A 20,532-nucleotide genomic window follows, 5' to 3' on the forward strand; every position below is an offset into this window, starting at 1 on the left:
ACCAAAACACACTGCTGAGGTGGGCAGCGGACGAAACAGGAGAGGTCTGCCGCACCATGTAGGTTAGCTCCCTGGTGGGGGATGGAACTTGTGCTGCAGTGGCTGCCATTAGCTCCATAGTGCTGAGACTTAACTCCTTGCACCACCAGGGAGGACCTATGTTTAATATTTTGAGGGTCAAACAAACCTTTTTTTTAAAAGATTTATTTTTTTTTTAATTTTTTTTTTTATATAGAGGCATGTTTTCTTTCTTTCTTTCTTTATTTGTTTGTTTTTGTTTATACAAGCACTGGGTACAGTCAGAAGCGCGGGAGGGTGAGAGAATTCACCAGAGCCAGAGCGGGGAGCAGAGCAGGCAGAAGGACCGAAGTACACTGCTGAGGGGAGCAGCGGGCGGCAGGAGAGGTCTGCACGCCATGTGGGACCCTCCTCCGGTGGCTGGGGAGCAGCCGGGGATCGAACTGGCGCCGCAGAGGCCGCGGGCAGCTTCGCAACCCAGCGCTCAACCGCTGCGCCACCGGGGAGGCCCAAGATTTATTTTTTTTAAAGATTTATTTGTTTATGCATACAAGAATGGGGGTACAGGCCAGAGTTGCAGGGGGTAAGAGGATTCACCAGAGACAGAGTGGGGAGCAGAACAGGCAGACTGACTGAAATACACTGCTGAGGGGAGCAGTGGGCGAGTCAGTACAGGTCTGCTGCGCCATGTGGGTTGCTCCCTGGCCAGGGATTGAACTCGTGCTTCAGTGGCTGTGGTTAGCTTCCATAGGTTGTGTCTTAACCCCTTGCACCACCAGGGAGGCCCAAGATTTATTTATTTATTTTTATTTATACATACAACACCTGAGATCTAGGCTAGAGGTGCAGGTCAGGGGTGAGAGGATTTGCCAGAGACAAAGTGGGGAGCAGAACAGGCAGATCTACTGAAATACACTGCTGAGGAGAGCAGCAGGCAAGACAGGAGAAGTCTGCTTGCGCCGTGTGGGTCAGCAACCAGGCTGGGTATCGAAATCCTGCTGCAGTGGCTGCGGATAGCTTCATAGTACTGAAACCTCACCCTTTGCGCTACCAGGGAGGGCCTCAAACAAAACTCTTTGATAGGACAGTTATTAAAATGAAGGCAAAACCAGGTAAGAACTGCTTTCCATGATTTATTCTTAAGTCCAGTTTTCATATTCTCACAACGCCAGTCAAAATAAACTTGATGGGGCTTCCATTCCCCTGCTTCTAAGAGTTCTTTTAGAAGCATCTCCACCCTCCTGTGTGGCAGTCTGTGATCCTCCCCTAATGTGTCCTCCCTTCCTCCCGCCAGAATAGAAATCCCATCCCTTACCATTAGCTGTGAAACAGGATCTCCACAAAAAAGGAACCCACATGGATGGAGGTCGTCCTGCATGCCAGATGCTGTCCCCTTGGTATTCAGCTGGTCCTTGAATGACATCATTTTGTTCAAGGTCGTTTCATTATAGTTTTGATGAGAAAAAAAACAATCCCCACCTATGTTGAACAAAACATTATTTAAGGACTGATTTTTATTATACATCATTTTGCTTAAAGTTGCAGTTCCCAAGAACGTACCCCTATGTTAAGTGAGGACCTAAAGTACTTTATCTCTAGTAACATTTCACACCAATCCTAATCAATATTCCTCATTTCACAGATGATAATACTAAGGCTCAGAGCATTAAATCACCTGCAGTTTCCCAGAGATAGCAAGTGACTACAGAAGTACCTCCCCCATGCCTGTCCCGTCTGACTCCCTGCCCCTAGCACGCACCATTTACTGGTCCTGTGAAAAACACCTGTGAAGTGACCGGTGCACCTCCTCCCATCTCCCCCACCCCCAACTCCCCTGGAAGAGGTGAAAAAGACTTGGGCCAGGGTTTGGGGGCTTGGGCTGTAGTCCCTGCCCTGCCACTATGTGGACATAATCAAAGCCTTTCCCCTTTCTAGGCTTTCCTCGGCCTTTGTAAAACAAATCAGCTTGGCCTCAGTAATGGCCAAACACCTTTTACCCCACAGTGCACACTAATATTTTCAGTCTGTATGTGCCCAGGGCATCTAATCATCCATCCTACCAAACCCCTCATCCTGCAGCATCTGTGTGGTACGCAGGATCCAGAGGTAATCAAACTAGCCCCCAAAATCATGAATGAATGAAGGGATGCCCTTCCCGCATGGAAAATTGAAATCTCTAACTTTTGGCTGTTAGACTCATCAATAATTCAAGGACGGTTATCTAGTCCAATCTCTGCAGTTGACTTCATCAATATTTTAGCTCATTCTCAGAGCCCCGTTCCTTAGCAACCACATTCTCCCTGCTTTCCATGAGGACTACCGGGCTGCATGCTCCCTGTGCTTCCACACTGTAGGTGCTGTCCGTGCTTCTCTGTGGTCAGGGGATGATCCCCCATGTCACCTGGAACTGACAGCCTTGGTCCTCACAGACCCAGGACTGATGCTGCACACAGGAGGCGTGTGTACGCCACAGTGGGAGAGGGAGGGGGACTCGGTGGCAGGTCAGAGCCCCCACATGTCCACCCTCTACAGGAGCAAAGGGATAGGGAGGGAGAATTCTGGAACGAGGTCAGGGCATAGCTCCCTGCCGAAGATCTTGTCAGGCTAAAATGCTGGTTCCCTTTGTTGCCCAGGTGCAGTGGAGTCTTGTCTCCTGCATCAGCTGAGACGCCGGGCCGCCGGTTTCCTGCGAAGTGACAAGATGGCAGCCCTGTTCACCAAGGTGGGGAAGACATGCCCAGTGACTGGGGAGATTTGCCACAAGGTACAGGAGTTGCAGCAACAAGCAGAGGGCAGGTGAGCCCTGGACCAGCCCCTCCCTCCTTCCCCTGCTGCTCTCTCTGCTTGGCATTTGCTACTTTCAGGCTGACTTCCTGGGCCCCTTTCTTGCAGGGCCTTTTAGATGAGGGACCAGCCTAAGGGTTGGAGTTGGCTCCTTTTGTCTATAGACCCTACCCCTTACCTTCAACCCTCCTTCCCAGTCAGTTCCCCTGGTTCTTGTCTTGTAGCACCAAACCTACTCCCAGTGCACCCTGTCTAGGACTTAGCCCCTGAAGCCCTTTCCTTCTTTGCAGGAAAACCTCTGGGGGCAACCAGGAGGTCCTGAGAAGACAGGGTTCTGCCAGCAACAGGGCCCCAGCCCTCAGCCCACAGGCCCTGAAACACTTATGGGTACGGACAGCGCTCATCGAGAAGGTGCTGGATAGGGTCGTGCAGTACCTTGTGGAGAACTGCAGGTGACCACCCATCTCCCCAGCAGCCCAGCCCACATCATGCACGACTGTCCATACAATCTGTAGGCTTGCCCTGGCGGCCCCACAGCACTCCCAAAGCAGAGGCCACACCAGGCATCCCACCAAGCTCCCATTTCTTCTTTGTGACTGGCATGAATTTGGTTTTTGTGTGATGTTCACACTTGGTGAGCTTGACTGCCCTGGAGCAAGTTTGGGAGCTTAGCAGTCACCTGTCTTTCTCTCCCCCTGGCAGCAAGTACTACGAGAAGGAGGCATTATTGGCAGACCCTGTGTTTGGCCCCATCTTGGCCTCTCTTCTAGGTGAGCCTGGGAGTGGAGAGGCCTATGCTGGGCCAGTGAGGACAATAGGGCCGGTGCTGAGGGGGCACCATCTGAGCTGGCTGTCCCTGTCTCCGCAGTGGGACCCTGTGCCTTGGAGTATACCAAGCTCAAGACAGCTGATCACTACTGGACTGACCCCTCTGCTGATGAGCTGGTCCAGAGGCACCGTATCCGGGGCCCCCCTAATCGCCAGGACTCCCCTGCAAAGCGCCCAGCCTTAGGAGTAGGTACCCCTCGCCCCACCCCTTATGCTCTTCCAGGCCATGCCCCTGGGTCTGTAGGGAGGGGAGAATGGCCTTTTCCCTACACTGGTACTTATGTAAATGCCAGAGGCACACAGCTGGTCTGCGGCTAAGGAGCAGATAGTGGGTGGCTGAGAGGAAACCCCTCAGGTCAGCCAGAGAGGATCTGCATGGAAACCTAGAGTTCTCACCACCCAGGACTGATTTCCCAGGGCTGTGGACTGAGCTGTGCCTTTACATGCAGATCCGGAAGCGGCACTCGAGTGGCAGCGCGTCGGAGGACAGACTAGCTGCTTGCGCCCGTGAGTATGTGGAGTCCCTGCATCAGAACTCAAGGACGCGACTGCTCTATGGCAAGAACAACGTGCTGGTGCAGCCGGTAGGAAAGCCCACGCCTCTCTCTCTTCTGAAGGCCCCAGGACTGTAGCCTTCCAGCCACTTTCACCCCTTTCCTTAGTGGTTTGACTGGAAAGAAAGGGAGATGAGCACCTTCTGCCACTCCCCTGCTTCACATGTCTCATGCCCAGCCTTGAGCTGGTGGGAGCCACGAGTGGCTTTTTCTCTGGCCAGCTGAGATCCAGGTGTCCGGGGGGACCAGTAGGCAGGGTGAGTGCCCAGCTTGGGTATGGCTCTCTCAGAACACACCTGACATGCAGGAGCCTAAGAGGATAGGGCAAGTCACAGCAGGTCAGCCAGGGAAGGGAGACGCCCAAGTCTGTGTGTAGCCCGTGTTCTCTCCTGTGGTGGCTACCCAGCCACAGTCCAAGACTCTGTTGCTGGTCTAGATGGGCTCCCTGCTGCCCCCAGAGCTTACCGTCCTTCAGTTATCCCCAGGAGCCTTATTGTTCCTTGCTGTCTCTGTCTTTGGGTGTGTATCTTCTCTACAGAAGGAAGACATGGAGGCCGTCCCTGGCTACCTTTCCCTACACCAGTCTGCAGACAGTCTGACTTTGAAGTGGACCCCCAACCAGCTCATGAATGGGACTCTGGGTGACTCTGAGCTGGAAAAGAGGTGGGGGCTTTGGGACTCACTTTCAGGATCCAGGGAGGGGAGTGGGGGCATGCCCCCCTCCTCCCCAGGCAGGGGGCTAGGGAGACCCAGCTTGGTCTAGGAAGCAGGCCTCACTCCTCATGCAAATGCCAAGAATTGAAGGAAGAGGCTACCTGGAGAGAGTCCCAAACTATCTGAGATTGAGCCAGGCCTGGACATGAAGAGGTTTCTCTGAGCCAACCTCTAGGCAGCTGAGACTGCCAGGCACTGTGCCATGAGGACAGCACAAGTCCAGAGGGACTTGGCTGGCAGGGGTCCTGTCTTGGCTATGGTCATCCTGTCTTCAGGGTAGTATCGTGGGTATTGGGGCTGGGAAATGTGGAATGCAGGATGTCTGGTCTTGGGATATAGCCATACCTATTCTGGTTCCTTTCCAGTGTTTACTGGGACTATGCCCTGGTTGTGCCCTTCAGTCAGATCGTCTGCATCCACTGCCACCAGCAAAGTGAGCCTCCCCTGTCCTGGCGTTGGAGGGAAGGGAGAGAGACGCCTTCTCCCAGCTGTGCAAAGTGCATGCCCTGTCAGACATTTGTCTTCCTCCTGTCACCATGCTTCAACCCCACCGTCCTCCTACTCAGCCTGAGCAGTGCCTGACTGACTTGGCTGCAGTGATGGCTGGGGGATCTCGGGGCAACCCCAGCCTCACTCAGCCATGTTCACCCCCAGAGAGCGGTGGCACACTCGTGCTGGTGAGCCAGGATGGCATCCAGAGGCCACCACTGCACTTTCCCCAAGGAGGACATCTCCTGTCCTTTCTGTCCTGCCTGGAGAATGGGCTTCTGCCTCGAGGACAGCTTGAGCCCCCACTCTGGACCCAGCAGGGAAAGGTACCACAGGGTTTGGGGGGCTCTGAGTGGACAGATGTGTGTGTGAGGGGGTTTCTCTGCTACCTCCCTTCCTCTCCCTACTTGAAGTTGTAAGGGTGGCCTTGGGTGGGACCCTGGGCCAGACTCTGCCTTGAATAGCTGACCATCCTCCCCCTCCACAGGGGAAGGTGTTCCCCAAGCTCCGGAAACGCAGCAGCATGCGGTCCGTAGACGTGGAGGAGATGGGCATGGGGCGGGCCACAGACTACGTGTTCCGGATCATTTACCCCGGCCACAGGCACGAGCACAGTGAGTGTCCGAGCTTCGTCCGTGGAGGAGAAGAGAAAGGCATGCAGGGAGGTGGGGGAGCACAGCGTCACCCAGGAGGGGAGGCGGCAGGCCCACTGAACAGGCCAGCTTAAGACAAGAGGGTCATTACTTAGACCCTCACTGGACCTCTTTCCCAAAAATCATCCTTCTGAAAAGTTGCTCTTCCACCTAGCTTCTTCCCCTGCTTCTTCACCCTGAGGCTCTTGGCTCCACAGATCTAGGCATCACAATATTCTCTTAGTCATTCTTTTGTGTCCCTCCTCAGGAAAAAAAAATGTGGGGAGACTAGAGACAGAAAGTGGAGAGCTCTCCATTTCTCCCTGGCCTTCCTCCTGCCCTCCACAAGGCAGCCTAGGCGTGGGCTCAAGTGCTTCTTTTTTGACAGTACAAATTGTCCTCTGACCCCACTAGAGCCAGAAACAGTAGCGCATCCCGGCTACTGATGAGAGGCCCTTCGACTGGAGTTGGGGGGTACATCTGCAGAGGATGAGACTTGCGGTGGCCGGGGGATTTGGGGGGTATGGAGACTGAAACATGGTTTTGCCCTCATGGTCCTGTCCGCCCTGAACTCGCATCTCCAGACCCGAGGGGCCTGTCTCTAGGTATCTACCAACACCAGAGTTCCCTGTGTGGTCAGCATGCTGTTGCTACTTACTCATGGGTTGCTCTGGGTCAGACTTGTGGAGCTGGGGGTTAAGGCCAGGGAATTTGCCAGCCCAGAGCAATCACTTACTGCCTGCTAGACCACCTGCTCCCTAAATTTCCTAACTTGTGCCAATAAGTTGTCAACAAGTTGTGTCTGTATTAATGGACAGATTCCCTAGAAGGCAGACACTTAACCACAGCACAAGTAGGCCTCGCAGTTTGGAGGACCCATGGGTGGGAGGAGAATCCCATTCCCCTGCCAGACGTGCCTGATTAGGAGACACATCTTTTGTCAGAATGTATTTGCAAACCTGCCATTTAATCTCAGGCTTTTGCTTGGCTTTGATTATTCAGTCTGTACTTCCTCTCTTCAAACCTTGGCATTTCCCAGTTCTGGTCATTTTACTTCAAGAGCCGCTTCCCCGGAGGGCCAGCCAGAGCACCCAGGAGCTGACACCTAGTGGGTGACTCAGGCTCTTCACGAGCAGCTCTGGGAAAACCCTTGGAGGAGAAGGTTGGATTTATAGTCTGAAGGGAGGGTTTGGAGTAGTCTTCAGATTTGATCGAGTCTGACCATGACTGGAGCTGAATGGTCAGGCTCATCTGCCGGCAGTTGTGCCCAGCCTCAGCCAGGCCTGGTGAGCTCCTGAGCTGCCCGCCTGCCACACGCAGTGCCCACCTTTCACTCTCCCTCCCCATCAGTTCTCTCTCTCCTTCTTCCTAGAGAGGCCCCCTAAGAGTGGAGCTCTGTGGCCGCTGCCTGCCCCTCTCTTCCCTCCTTTCCCGGATAAATCACCGAGTGGGTGCAGGTAGAATTCTCACTTGCCAAATGGATCATCCAAGAGCTCTCAGGATGCCCTCTTCATGCCCTGCAGGCTCAAAGAGACCCAGACTCTATTCTGCTCCCCAGGAGGGAGTCTGGGGACGAGGGTCCTCATGCCTCTGCCTCTCTCGCTGTTCTCTTTGAGCAGTCACTATTAACTACCACCACCTAGCGGCCAGCCGCGCGGCCTCGGTGGACGATGATGAGGAAGAGGAGGATAAACTGCACGCGATGCTCTCAATGATCTGCTCGCGGAACCTCACAGCTCCCAATCCGATGAAAGGTTTTTATCCCATCCCCCTCCCTGCTCCACCCCACTTCCCACCCCACCCCCTGGGCCCACCTGCCACCCATCGCAGGGGCTCCAACGGCAGTGTTGGCATTATGGGACTTGTGACCGGGGCGGTTCCTTCTAATAGGAGGCAGGTCAGGGTGAGTGGTAGGAGGTGCTGGCAAGCAGAGGAGACGGGACAAAGAGCAATTGGCTGTGGGCTCCCTGTTAATTCTGTGGCTCCCTGTTAATTCTGTGGGTCTATAAGGAGAGGGCTTCACATCTGAGGGAGGACCCAGCAGTAGGAAGTTCTGGCTATTAGGTTGTTTCTAGAGAACCCTGAATGGCTCTCTCAGCCCTAGTTACACTCCTGAGGGCCATGCTGGCAAATCCAAGACTGTCTCTTTCTGTCCTGCTGGCTGGAAAAACCAGCCTCTGGACCCTGTTCCTCTGACTTCTGGCTTAACTGAGGCAGGACAGAGGTACCAGATCCTTCCTGGACAGGGGTGGGGTTGGACAGGTTGTGAGGATGAGTCTGTGGGTCATATGAGAGTTGGGGTCACCATGGAAAGAGACCCAAGGCAGTTTCCCACAGCCCTGAGGGCTGCAGTAGGCACTGCCCAGTGCTTTAGCATGAGATCTAGAACCCTCTGTGCTGAGGCTATAAGCAGTTGTGTTCCCACCCTCATCGACCTCAAAGTCCCCCATCCCTTCATTGTGACAACACAATACAGGGCCCGCAGTGTTCATTCCTCTGTCCACTGCCTGTCTTTCTCTGCACAGAGCTAGGTTGGTAGAAAGGAAGCCCTACTCTTTCTTGGGGAGTGATCAGTCTAGAAAATGAGGGCTAGGCTGGGATGCCTGAAGGAAGACTGGTTATGAAGGAGTTGAGGCAGTTCTTTGGGTTTAGGGGAACTTCCCATCCCTAACCATTCTCATGCCACAGAATTAATTTCTTCTCCCCTTTTGCTCTCCCTCCAGAGGGCATCTAAAGAATATGTCAAATACTCTCCTTATGTATCCACAAAGTTTTGCCAAAAACCCCACTTCCTTAGTTTAGCCACCAAGCCAGTAATGAGTCTCCCAGTCCCTAAGCAACCTACCTACCTAGGTCTGTGGCTTAGAACACATCTGCCACCTACATTTTCAGCACAACCCTGCCAGATGCCCTGTTCTCCACCACATACCTGCCCTTGTATCCCAGCCCTGCCGATAGGAGCCTGAAGGCCAGTTCCAGTTAGGAACACAGCAGAGCCTCACTGGTGGTGTTCATTGCTTGCACACAGCCTGCCATCTGGTTCCAAGCAGACCTGGGCTTGGTGCTAATGCTTAGGTTAACTGACTCTGAATACTGTGGGAAGGCTGAATCTAAAGAGAGCCAGGGAACCCTTCTTGCCCCATGAACTGGTAGCCAGGCTGGAAACTGTGGGATCCAAACAGAGCCCCTGTTTCAGCAGACTTGGTGAAAACAAGCCATCCCTGAGTAGTCTTAGAGCTATGACCTCTAGGGCCAGAGAAACGTTCAGGCCCAGAGACCTCAAGGCTTGTCTGGGGTATCTTCTTGGGGAACTTGGGTGCTAGGCAAACCAAGTATATAGCCCCTGAACCCCCAATAATAGGAAAGGGGAGGAGAGCAGAATCAGCAGGTGGATGGTGTGTGAGCTTCCACCTCCACTCCAGTCCATAATGACAACACTGTTGAGTCCGTTCTGCTAGCCGTTGCTTTTCAGGCCTGCGACATGCTTGACTTGTGCATGTGAATCAAGTGGCGGGTGTCCAGACTCTCCTCTCCCCTCCCCACTTTTCCTGCTGCCACTCCCAGAGCAGAAATGCTGTTCACTCTAATTCTGCTTCAGGCCAGACACCTTTCACTCGGAGTGTTAGGGGCTGTGGGGTTCAACCACCCTGATGGTTTTGCTTCAAACTTTCCTCATGCTCAGAGGAGAGAGTCAGAGTCAAAGCTGGCCCAGCAGACCCCCATCTCCCATCCAGCCTGCTTCCCTTAGCCCAGTCACTCCAGAACTCCAGCTGTCTGCACCGGGTTAACTCAGACATGCAGTGTTCAGTGCTGATTGGTTCAGCTCCTTCCTGGAGAATTAAGGTGAAGAGCATTGACCCAGGAGACTTGCCTTGGTTGGGTCCTGCTTTCTGGGCATGAGCTTGTTTCCTCGTGTGCCCACTCTCTGTACTGGTGCCCCTCCCTCCTGTCCTGCCTGCCCGCCTGCTGCCTGCTGCCTGCCTGGCTGGGCCTGCTCCTACCTGGCTCCTCCCAGGACTGGCCTCTCCTGCCTGCTTCAGGGGCCTCAGCTGAGCTCCTGCCCTACCCCACCTGCATTTCACCTATCTTCCCTGCGCCCGCCCCCCGCCCCACCGCCCTGCCTTCTTCCCAGAGTCTCGGGCATGGCTTGCACGCCCTCACTACAGAGCCACAGTCCCTCCTCACCAAGTGTGTTCCCTTAATTTGCTTCCTGGTGGAGCTGAAGGACCAAATCTTTACAATTATAGTCACGGGGTCTGGGAATAGAGCCCCAGGACCAAGACAGTGTAGCCCCCAAGGGGACTTGAGGGCCTCAGCCTAGCCCTCTCCATTAACACACACCCAGCTGGAGTCTTGCTCCTACAAAAACCGGGGCTAGGTCTGCTCCAGACTCAGAGCAGGCCAGGGCCCAGGCCAGGATTCACAGGGAAAAGTACTGCTTGTAAGAAATCTCTTCATTCCTCACATAGCTCTCTTGCTTGTTTCTTCTTCCTTCCTTGCTACTCTCTCCTCCCTCCTGGCATCATCTCCCAGTCCTTTTACTTCCTGCCCTCACTTTCCTTCACCTTCGTGACTCACTGGCCCTGCGGGAGCATCTCCCGTGAGCAGTGCCCTGCTCCACCCCGCCTTGGAAGCTCTCAGGGTCTTGAGTTCTAAGTCAGACCAGCTGAGCTGGGTGAGCAGGCTCCATCTTCTGCTGGTGTAGCTATGTCCAAGGAGCTGTCTTCTGAGGCTGCACCAGGGCACATTCTTCTGGATGGTGGAACTGTGTGCTCAGCCTTCTCCCTCATCCTCACAGCAGTTCGGCAGCCCTTGCTACTGGCTGCCTATGTGTTTGTGGGAGGCCACCATGCAGTTAGAGTAGGTGGGGATGGTAAACCCAGGAAGTCCTCACCGAGCTGGCAGCAGGGGTGCCTGACCTGGGCGCATTGCTTCTGCTTAGCAACTCGCCACCAACTCTAGAACCCCTCAGAGAAGCTAGGTTTGCAGACCAGGACAGATGGCTCAGGGCTCCTCAGGGAGACTCCCTGGCATAGGAAGGTTCAAAGTTTGCAGCATTCCAGGCACCTGCCTGTGCATCTCAGTTTGCTCAAAAGGACCAGGCTGAATCCTTGAGGGCCAAGCTAGTTGGCGGCATTTTAGAGAACTCAGGTTTTTATTGTTCCTCAGGCTCAGTTCTTTCTTTTCCCTCTAGAAAAGTTAATGTTTATTCCATTGCTGATAGCAAGATGGAAAGACAATCATCCATGACTCAAAGTATTTTGTCACAGGCAGAAAGGCCAGGTGGAAGCTGGGAAGTGTGAAGAGCCCTCTTTTTCTACCATTTCCATTCCGGGCTCTGAACCAGGCATGGTTTTCCAATGGTGACTTCATGCTGCAGCTCTGGGTACAGAGGTGGGCATACTACAGCGTGCTTCGGGGAGAGACCTGCCAGGTCCTAACTGTGTCCCCTTTCTGCCTTCAGATGCTGGCGACATGATAGAGATGCAGGGCTTTGGGCCCAGCCTGCCAGCCTGGCACCTGGAGCCCCTGTGCAGCCAGGGCTCTTCCTGCCTCTCCTGCTCTACCAGCAGCTCTCCATATGTAACCCCCAGCCACTGCAGCTGTGTGCCCGACCGGTGAGTGGGCAGGGCCCAGAGCACCAACTCCTCTTGGGTTTGTCTGTCCATAAGCATGTGTCATTCTGTCCTTAGAGGTTGTGTCACATGCCTGGCAGGATAGCCTCAAGGTGGACAGGTCTGAGTTAGAATTTCATTTCTGCTACCATGTGATTTTGTTCAGTTTTTGAGTCTTTATAAGCCTCTACATTCCTGAGCCTCACTTTCCTCACCTGTGTAATAGGGGCAATACCTGCTCCCTAAGATACTTGTGAAGACTGAATGATACACGTAACTCATGTGAGTGCCTAGAGCTCTACCTGGCCCATAGGAGGTGATCAGTACTTGTAAGCACATCTGTCCATGTGGACATCCTGCCATCAGACTGTTCATCTGCGGATGTGCAGTAGCGATCTGGGCACCTGCCAGGAGACGTGTGTGATGGCATTTGAGTGAGGATCCTTTGCCAGTGTATGTTGTTGCTAGGCGCTCTCTTTACCTGTTCTCCTGATGACCCCGAGATGATTCTCTCCACTTTCACATGAGGAAACCCAGATTCACTAATGTGAATTTAGTTGCCTGAGGTCCTTCGGGTGGTTGGAGGCTACACTGGGCCCCAAGCAGCTCTATCCAGGTGCTTGGCAGGGGTGGGGAGCTGGCTATGTGCTGCTGGGCCGTGGATCCTGCTCTCTCTGCCACCCTGAGAACCTGGCTAGAATGCCCTTCTCATCTTCCTCTTGCTAGAGAGGCCATAGCTCTCTCCCCTCTGAGCCAGGTTGTCTTTGCAGGTTGCCCCTTAGGCTACTATGTGAGAGCATGAAGAGGCAGATCGTTTCCCGGGCCTTCTATGGCTGTGAGTGTGGGGTGAGGTGGGGCTGTGAGGGGTGGGGGAGGGGCAGGCACAGTGGCCACAGGTCCCTGGCTCTCCCTGTTCCCCGCAGGGCTGGCCTACTGCCGCCACCTGTCCACAGTGCGGACCCACCTGTCAGCGCTAGTGCATCACAACATCATCCCACCTGCCCGGCCCCCAGGAGCCTCTGGGGGCCTCACCAAGGATGTGTGGAGCAAGTACCAGAAGGATGAAAAGGTGCGCACTCTAGGGGCCAGTCAGTGCAGAGCAGCCTGCTCCGGGAGCAGCTCTGCACACCAAATGGGCATTCGGATAAAACACAGTAGCTGTCAGCTTGGCAGGCTGGGGCTGATGACCATGGCTCGGGTCACGGTAGACTCTCGGACAGTTGGATCTGTGGGTTTCCATGGAACCCAGCCTGGTTCTGTTTTGCTTCCGCATTACTCTGCAGCCTTGGGCAAACCTCTGCATCTCTCTGGGCTCTGTTTTCTGCCCTGGAAGGAAAGAGGGTTGAAGAAGTTAATCCAGCACTAGTCTGGGGTGGAGAGGACGTGACCACCCCAAAGTGGGGTTTGCCTGGGCTTTGGTGGAGTGTATTAACGTCCCCCTCAGTTACCCATGGGATTGGGCCACACAGCTGGGCTGCAGTGACCAGGGGGACATTCTTTACTGTCTTGATTCCTTAGAACTACAAAGAACTGGAGCTGCTGCGGCAAGTTTACTACGGAGGTGTGGAGCATGAGATTCGCAAGGAAGTCTGGCCCTTTCTGCTTGGCCACTACAAGTTTGGCATGACCAAGAAGGAAATGGAGCAGGTAAGGGTAGCCCATTCCCATGAGGAAAAGCTAGGGAACTGGACCAAGGGACCTCAGGGAGGGGGGCTTTAAAAACCTCAGTTTCTTCCCAGCTGGAAAGAAATGAGAAGAAAATGTCAGTAGAGCAGCCCCGCTCCCTTCACCCCTGGGCCTGACCATAGTCCCCAGCTGTCCCAGACCCTGCAGAGAAGGGCTGGAGTACACCTCCCCCGATGGTCATGGTGTGATCCAAGCGCAGGTGGACGCAGCTGTGGCAGCGAGGTACCAGCAGGTGTTGGCAGAGTGGAAGGCCTGTGAGGTGGTGGTGAGACAGCGGGAGCGGGAGGCTCACCCAGCCACACTCACCAAGTTCTCCTCAGGCAGCAGCATCGACAGCCACGTGCAGCGCCTCATCCACCGAGATTCTACCATCAGCAATGACGTGAGCCAGATGGAACCTGGGGGGTCAGGGTGGGGGTCACGAGCATTTTATTCACAGGAATCCTGACCACCAGCATAATCTCTAGTACGCCCTGCAGCGGAGCCCTGAGAGAATGGCTTAATATGTCTGTGCCCCATTTCTTCCCCCAGAAAGTGGGCTGACCCCTTGCTCTGGTGTTGCAGGAATAACGTGAGATAGTACATTGTGTTCTGTTTTAATGGACTAGAAGGGCAATGGATTTATGGGTATTTTAAAAAGTCCTCCTCCTGCCTCCTTGAGGTCTCCTCAAGGCCTGGAACAGGCAGGGTTCTAGTCTCAGGTCCACTAAGACAAGATGACTGACTTGTTACCCCTGGGCCTTAATGTCCCTCTCAGCTCTACTGTGCTGATTGTAGAGCTTCACCCGGAGCTGTTGACCAGAAACCAGGGAGCAGTTAGATCCATCGGTGTCCACTGGCAAGGTCTCCCTCCCACCACAGTGTTTAATCACCTCTCAGGGTTGACTGCAACGTCAGCTCAGAGCCTGCTTGGTTCTTCTGGGTGTTGTCCCTGCCTTTCTTTTGTGAATGGCAAGTCCCCAACTAGAGCCCAAGCAGAGCTAATATGAAGTTTCACTTTTGAAGACACTCTTCTATTAACTTACACTTTTCCTTTAAAATTGCTAGTTTAGCTAGGGTATGTTCTTGCTACTTTACTAAATCCTTGCTAACGTAAATGGAAAACTTAAGCTGGAGCAAGACTTAAAGAAATACAACTAACAAGGCATACTCCTTTCCATGAACTTTTTCTTCATCTCCCACTTGTGTGTCTGTTCTCTTTCTTTCTGGCTTTGGGTATTTGTGAAATCCTGAGTCTGTACCAGTGCCCCAGCTGCTCAGCTGGGACAGCAGTAGCTTTCCTTGTTGGCATGATCCTGAGGCTCTGGTTTGCCTGAGATTCTCAGCCTCCCTTGATACAAATCCAGCAACACTGACGACGGCTTGCCCAAAGTGAAAACTACTTTTAGTTTCCTTTTCCCTAAATAAGAAAAGAAAATAATAGTCTATAGATCTCTTATGTTCCCTGTGACTGTTCCATAGTGGCGTGGTGGTGGATGGTTTCCAATTGGTAGAATGTTTCCGTTTATTTCTTCCCCTTCCTCAGCTACTCTGAAGCTAATGTAACTGATGAGGTACTTGCTGAAGAAGTTTTCCTTTCTTCTGAACAATTAGACTGGGGGGAAAAAAAAATAAAAGAACTTGTTTTTCTTAACACCTCTAGCCTGTGGTCCTCCGAGTCTGCCTCAGCAGCCACACCAACCACCGACACACTCTTCTGACTCAAGGCAGCCTCAGGCCCTGCTTGGTGACTTTGGGTGTTTGTGAATGACACTTCGCTCTCACTGGCCCCCACGTGTCCAGCTCGTTGTCCTCCTTCCCTGCAGTAGCCACAGGAAGCCCTGGAATGCTTTATACTTTTTCTCATGCCTTAGGGAGAGGCCTGAGGAAGGGGCCAGAAGGGGAGGTCTGGTGCCCGGGGAAGCAGTGTCAGAGCCCAAGGGTTGAGAGTAGGGGTTGTGAAGAGAATTCTCCATTCCTCTCAGATCTGACTCCAGGAAGGGAGGTGGGAGCTGAGGGAAGGTGTTGCGTGCAGGTGTGAGCCCTGCCATCTGTTCACCTCCATCAGGTGTTTATCTCTGTGGATGAACTGGAGCCCCCAAAGCCCCCAGGCACTGAAGATTCCAGACCAGAGCTTGAGCAGGAAGCGGGAGCTGGTTCCCTGGGAACCGCCATGGTAGAACAGCAGCAGTCAGTAGAGTTTGACTCTCCAGACTCAGGACTGCCTTCCTCTCGCAATTACTCCGTGACCTCGGGCATCCAGTCCAGCATAGACGAGGGCCAGAGTGTGGGCTTCGAGGAGGAGGACTGCGGTGCAGAGGAAGGCTCCAACGGACTGGGCCCTGCTGCCCACGCTTTCTCGTCGCCTGGCGATCCCACCCAAGAGAAGGCCTCTCGGACCAGTGAGCTGGAGGCAGGGGAGGAGCTTGCGGCTGTGTGTGCTGCTGCCTACACTGTATGTGGACGTTTCTGACATCCCAGGCTTGGGGATAGGCTGGTGGGGTGCAGAGTGGGGATGTGCCCTGACTGTCCTGGAGAGCAGCACTGAGCTTCCCCAGAGGACTCTTCCCCGAGTCCCTCGGTCTCCTGCTTTTGCTGCGTTCCTTTGTTTGGGCATCACCTCCAGCCCCCAGCTCACCCCTGAGGGCCCTCCGCTCTTCCAGATAGAATTACTGGACACTGTGGCCTTAAACCTGCACCGCATAGACAAAGATGTGCAGCGATGTGATCGCAACTACTGGTACTTCACATCCCCCAACCTCGAGAGGCTCAGAGACATCATGTGCAGGTGCCACTGTGGGGCCCGGCTCACGGCGGGAGGCAGGGGCCCTGCCGCGCTCTCCTCCACTGAATCATGAACAGCTCCCTCTTTATGGAATGCTCTTTCCCTGTAATGCCACATCCCCACCTCTCTTCATTCTTAGAGGCTTTTCAGCTTTCAGTTCCTGCCCTACTTCTGCAGGAAGCCCTAACTGATTTCCCTCAGCCCAGGGATCCTCAGTCCCAGCATTCCCAGGGGAGTCTAGCAGCATTCCCAGGGGAGGTCATTGTCACTTCCTGAGCCCCTGCGTCCCCGGAGCATTGGGCTGTGGGTTGTTCTCTGCCCCAGCGCTTTAAGGAAAGTCTGCCTTCCGAGTGAAAGGCTGCTCTGGGGAGGGGGCGGTGCACACCCACGCTGACTCTGTCCCTGGCATTTCAGCTACGTGTGGGAGCACCTGGACGTGGGCTATGTGCAGGGCATGTGCGACCTGCTGGCACCTCTCCTGGTCATCCTGGACAATGGTGAGGGACTTGGGGGAGAGGGGTTCCCCCAGTGGGATTGGGATTGGGTTGACATAGCTGGTGACAGGAAAAGAAGCCTGCGAGGATCAGAAGGGTGGGGATGAAAAAGCAGCTCTGACCTCTGGGCCATAGGACACCACCCCCTGTGAAGTGAGGTGTCAGGGCCTCCTGTGCTGCCATCTCACTCCAGTCTCCCCTCAGACCAGCTGGCCTACAGCTGCTTCAGCCACCTCATGAAGAGGATGAGCCAGAACTTTCCCAATGGGGGTGCCATGGACACCCATTTTGCCAACATGCGCTCCCTCATCCAGGTAAACTCCACAGCTGACTGGGCACCGCCAGGCTTGTTCATCGTTCACAGGGAGGCCAGGGAGCTTCAAAAATGTCCTTTATGTATAAACTGAATTTCATTTTAAAAAAAAAAAAAAGATATTGTTTTCAATGTTACAAATTAAGGAGTGCCGGCTTGTGAATGCTTGTGCTCAAGAAAGTTCTGGTGAGTAGTGGGGTCAATGATGAAATCAAGCACCCAGAAAATGCTGTAACTCCAAAAAGAGTGCACCCCAAGGTGATGGAGGGGGCACATGTGCAGCTGTCAGACCACCTGGAAGAGCCCGGTAGGGGGACTTGAGGAGAGGGAGACCACCTGGGAGGCAGCATCAGGTTGGTCCGACCCCCTGTCTCTGTGCACACCAGATCCTGGACTCAGAGCTGTTTGAACTGATGCATCAGAATGGAGACTACACCCACTTCTACTTCTGTTACCGCTGGTTCCTGCTGGATTTTAAGAGAGGTAAGAGGGGCAGAGGGGAGGTCTCTCTTCCCCAGAGTCAGAGATTCTCAACCTTTACTGCCCTGGCTAAAGCAGTTCCAAACACTAGTTTTGGGAACATGTTTCAAACCAAATCTTCCCCAAGTACTAAGTCCTGTGCTGGGGTTGCGCTGGCTGATGAGAATGCAGGAGCGGCGTCTGCAGGAGCCCACTGTGCAGGAATTCTAAGCAGAGGGTGGGGTCTTGCACTGGGGCATGGGCCCCCTCCCCCACCTTGGGCCAGGTTGTGAGTAATGGGGAGTATCCCAGGACTCTGGCCCTTGGAGCTCTGTCTCCACACGTGGCTCTGTCGGAGGCCTGTGGGTAGCCAGGCTCACCTCAGGCCCTCCCTGTCCCTAGAGCTGCTGTATGAGGATGTGTTTGCTGTGTGGGAGGTGATCTGGGCGGCCCAGCACATCTCATCAGAGCACTTTGTCCTGTTCATTGCCCTGGCCCTGGTGGAGGCCTACCGTGAGATAATCCGTGACAACAACATGGACTTCACCGACATTATCAAGTTCTTCAATGGTAGGAGCTGGTCCAGCCATTCTGGCTGTCCCGGTGGGGACGTGGGAACCTCTACTCTTGGCCTGAGCTGGGCTGGAGGGACTCTCAGGAATGCCTGGTTGCTTCTGCATAAGCAGATGGAAATGGAATAGGGTGGGCACCACAGGGCCTCCCCCACCCCCCACCCCAGACGACTGTCCTGCCCCAGCGTCCCCACAGTTTATCTGTTTCTCCCAGAACGGGCTGAGCGTCACGACGCCCAGGAGATCCTGCGGATTGCCCGGGACCTCGTCCACAAGGTGCAGATGCTCATAGAGAACAAGTGAAGGCTGTAGCCAGGAGGCAGCAGCCTGCCAGAGCCCGGGCTGCAGGTCTCTGGGCCCTGCAGGGAGATGCAGGGGTGTCACAGCCAAGACAGCCCTAACCCCCAGCCACTCTGCCTGCCCATCTCTGTTCCTAACAAAGTGCTGTGAGCCTGGGATCCGCCTCCGGGCAGTGCTGGCCCTGCAGGGCGAGTAAGGGAGCAGGATGCCCTCAGGTCAGGGCCAGGATGGGAGGGGTTGGCCTCAGGGAATGGCTCTTGGGGGACCCCCCTTCTCTGTGCCCCTCAAATGCCTGGGAATAGCCCTACTGCCACCTGTAGCCTTGGCCTGGACTGTTGCCCATGTCATCTCCCAGGTCAGTCTAGCAGCTAGCGGGGCTGTACTTGTCTGGGCCCCACCACCTGACGAGGGTGGTGTGGGGCAAGGGGACTCTACTGTCTCTTCTGAAAGTCCCTTTGCAAGTCCTGTGCGTGTACGCGCACCAGCCGCCGCTGGAGCAGCCAGGACTGCTGCCAGTTTGGGCCTGTGTCCCAGGGACCTCAGGGGACCTGGGCTGCCTCTGGGCCCTCCCAAGACCGGGCAGCCAAGTGTGGGCCCTGGGTGGGAAGTGCCCACTTCAGTAGCACTGCCACTGCCACCTGAGATGACCCCATGCACCACCCCCCAGCTTGTACAGTGCACCCACGTGTATCTGTACAGTCTCACTGTTGTCACCCTGCTCTTGCTTTACGCATTAGCTGCATCCCTGAAAATGTAAATGACGCTTTTGCCAGCTGGATGCCTGGAATCTGGTGGGAGCATTTGCTCTCACAAGGAATCTCAGGATGGTTCTTCTGGGAGTCAATCCTGTCACAGCCTCCTCTCAGGGATAGGCCCAAAGTTTTTTGGTGGGGGCAGCCCATTGCTTAGCCCAGGCATCTTCTGAGTCCCTGGGGCTAAGGGAAGGTGAGGGTGAGTCTCTGACGAGAAGCAAGGCTAGCTCTGCCTTCCACATGCTTCTCAGGATGCCTAAGAGGCCAAGGGACCCAAAGACCCTCTTGGAGGAGCCTCACTTATGGAAGTGTTAGGAAGGGCCCAGCTCCTGACCCCAGGCCTAGGCACACTGCTTGCTCTGTCATCCCCACTTCCTTCCCTCCCTACCACCCCTCCCCACCAACACATGCAGGCTAGGCCCCAGGGCAAGGCCACCCTGCCGCTAAGGTATAGACTTCCTGCATCTGGAAAAGGGAAGGGTCCACAGCCCTCTGCATCCAGCACAGCCTCCCTAGCCCGCCCTTGCTCCTGGGGCACCACACGGCCTGTTTGGGAGCTCGCCTGCCCCATTCCCACCCTGTCTCCGCCAAACACGGTGGCTGTTGTGCACCTGCCTTAGTGACACAGTGGTTTTGTGAGGAGCAGAATGTGTATGTTTTTGTTGTTTGGCTCAGAAACTATACTCTTCAATGTAACAGACCAATAAACATAGCATTTGGCAATGCTTGAGGCTCTGGGGGCTACTTGCGGGCTGGCGTTGGATAGTGAGTAATTTTATGCGTTGGGGAATTCTGCAAGTTACACTATGGAGGGCAAGAGGGCCAGCCCGACGCGGAAGGACGGCAGAAAGAGCCAGTTTCTAGGAGAGAGGGACCTCAGTTATGAACTGAATGAGGGGAGCTTGGTAGCCAGATCCCAAGTACTCAGGGAGAGCCCTTGGAGGCCCCTCACCCAGAGCCAGTGGTCCTAACACACCGAGCAGTGGCTACAGCCTCTTGATGTGCAGGTCTTCCCCGCCCCTCCCCCTGTCCGCCTGCCCTCCTGCAACAGCGAGCTGGCGCTTGACTGGGAATCTGCAGGAGCCTCTTGGCCCTGCCAGCCAGTGAAGGACCCTGTCTCTCTGATTTTGACTCCTGACCGCTGACCACTGCCTTGAGATGCCTGCTTCAGGCTGGGGCAAGGGGGTGGAGGTGTCAGGAGGGGTCAAAACTGCTGGGGCATGGAAAGGGCCTGAGTAGAATGGGCTTTCTGCTGCCTTCCCCCACCCCTCAGCTCCACTGTCCCCATCGTGCAATATTCCAGGTAAAGGGCCCTATGGCCAGGGGATCGGGGACACTGGCTTTCTGGGCATTTAGGGCCCTGCTGCCAGTTCACTAAGAGCTGCCCAAGCTAGGAAACCATTTGATGTCGGGAATCTTGGAGCCAGGGAACCTTAAAAGCCCTGTAGAATACCTTCCCATTCCTCAGGGGTGACTCCACTTGAAAGCTCACCAAATGCCCTTAATAGAACAGCCTGGAAGTGGTTGGGGTTCTTCACACACTCCCACCTCTTCCTGC

General features: G+C 54.6%; 1 protein-coding gene across 2 annotated transcripts in view; it reads left to right on the forward strand.

Moving 5' to 3' along the window:
* The window catches only part of SGSM2 (small G protein signaling modulator 2), a 40,842-nt gene extending 21,119 nt beyond the window's left edge, over positions 1-19,723 (forward strand). Inside the window, exons 3-24 of one of the 2 annotated variants that reach the window (XM_037492476.2) lie at positions 2,652-2,814; positions 3,093-3,254; positions 3,505-3,572; positions 3,671-3,816; positions 4,080-4,214; positions 4,723-4,847; positions 5,264-5,331; positions 5,553-5,713; positions 5,875-6,001; positions 7,639-7,773; positions 11,484-11,637; positions 12,405-12,469; positions 12,558-12,703; positions 13,153-13,281; positions 13,520-13,702; positions 15,368-15,754; positions 15,963-16,087; positions 16,499-16,581; positions 16,783-16,892; positions 17,278-17,374; positions 17,753-17,920; positions 18,137-19,723. In XM_037492476.2, coding sequence (XP_037348373.1) covers positions 2,652-2,814; positions 3,093-3,254; positions 3,505-3,572; positions 3,671-3,816; positions 4,080-4,214; positions 4,723-4,847; positions 5,264-5,331; positions 5,553-5,713; positions 5,875-6,001; positions 7,639-7,773; positions 11,484-11,637; positions 12,405-12,469; positions 12,558-12,703; positions 13,153-13,281; positions 13,520-13,702; positions 15,368-15,754; positions 15,963-16,087; positions 16,499-16,581; positions 16,783-16,892; positions 17,278-17,374; positions 17,753-17,920; positions 18,137-18,225 — 3,026 coding nt within the window. In that variant the 3' untranslated portion in view covers positions 18,226-19,723. The remainder of the gene's footprint in view (positions 1-2,651; positions 2,815-3,092; positions 3,255-3,504; positions 3,573-3,670; positions 3,817-4,079; positions 4,215-4,722; positions 4,848-5,263; positions 5,332-5,552; positions 5,714-5,874; positions 6,002-7,638; positions 7,774-11,483; positions 11,638-12,404; positions 12,470-12,557; positions 12,704-13,152; positions 13,282-13,519; positions 13,703-15,367; positions 15,755-15,962; positions 16,088-16,498; positions 16,582-16,782; positions 16,893-17,277; positions 17,375-17,752; positions 17,921-18,136) is intronic. The other variant, XM_037492477.2, reaches the window with a different exon arrangement.
* Positions 19,724-20,532: the final 809 nt, after the last annotated feature.

This window comes from Talpa occidentalis, unplaced genomic scaffold, assembly GCF_014898055.3.
Source record: "Talpa occidentalis isolate TD23 unplaced genomic scaffold, MPIMG_talOcc4v2.1 talOcc4.7, whole genome shotgun sequence".
Lineage (NCBI taxonomy): Eukaryota > Metazoa > Chordata > Mammalia > Eulipotyphla > Talpidae > Talpa > Talpa occidentalis.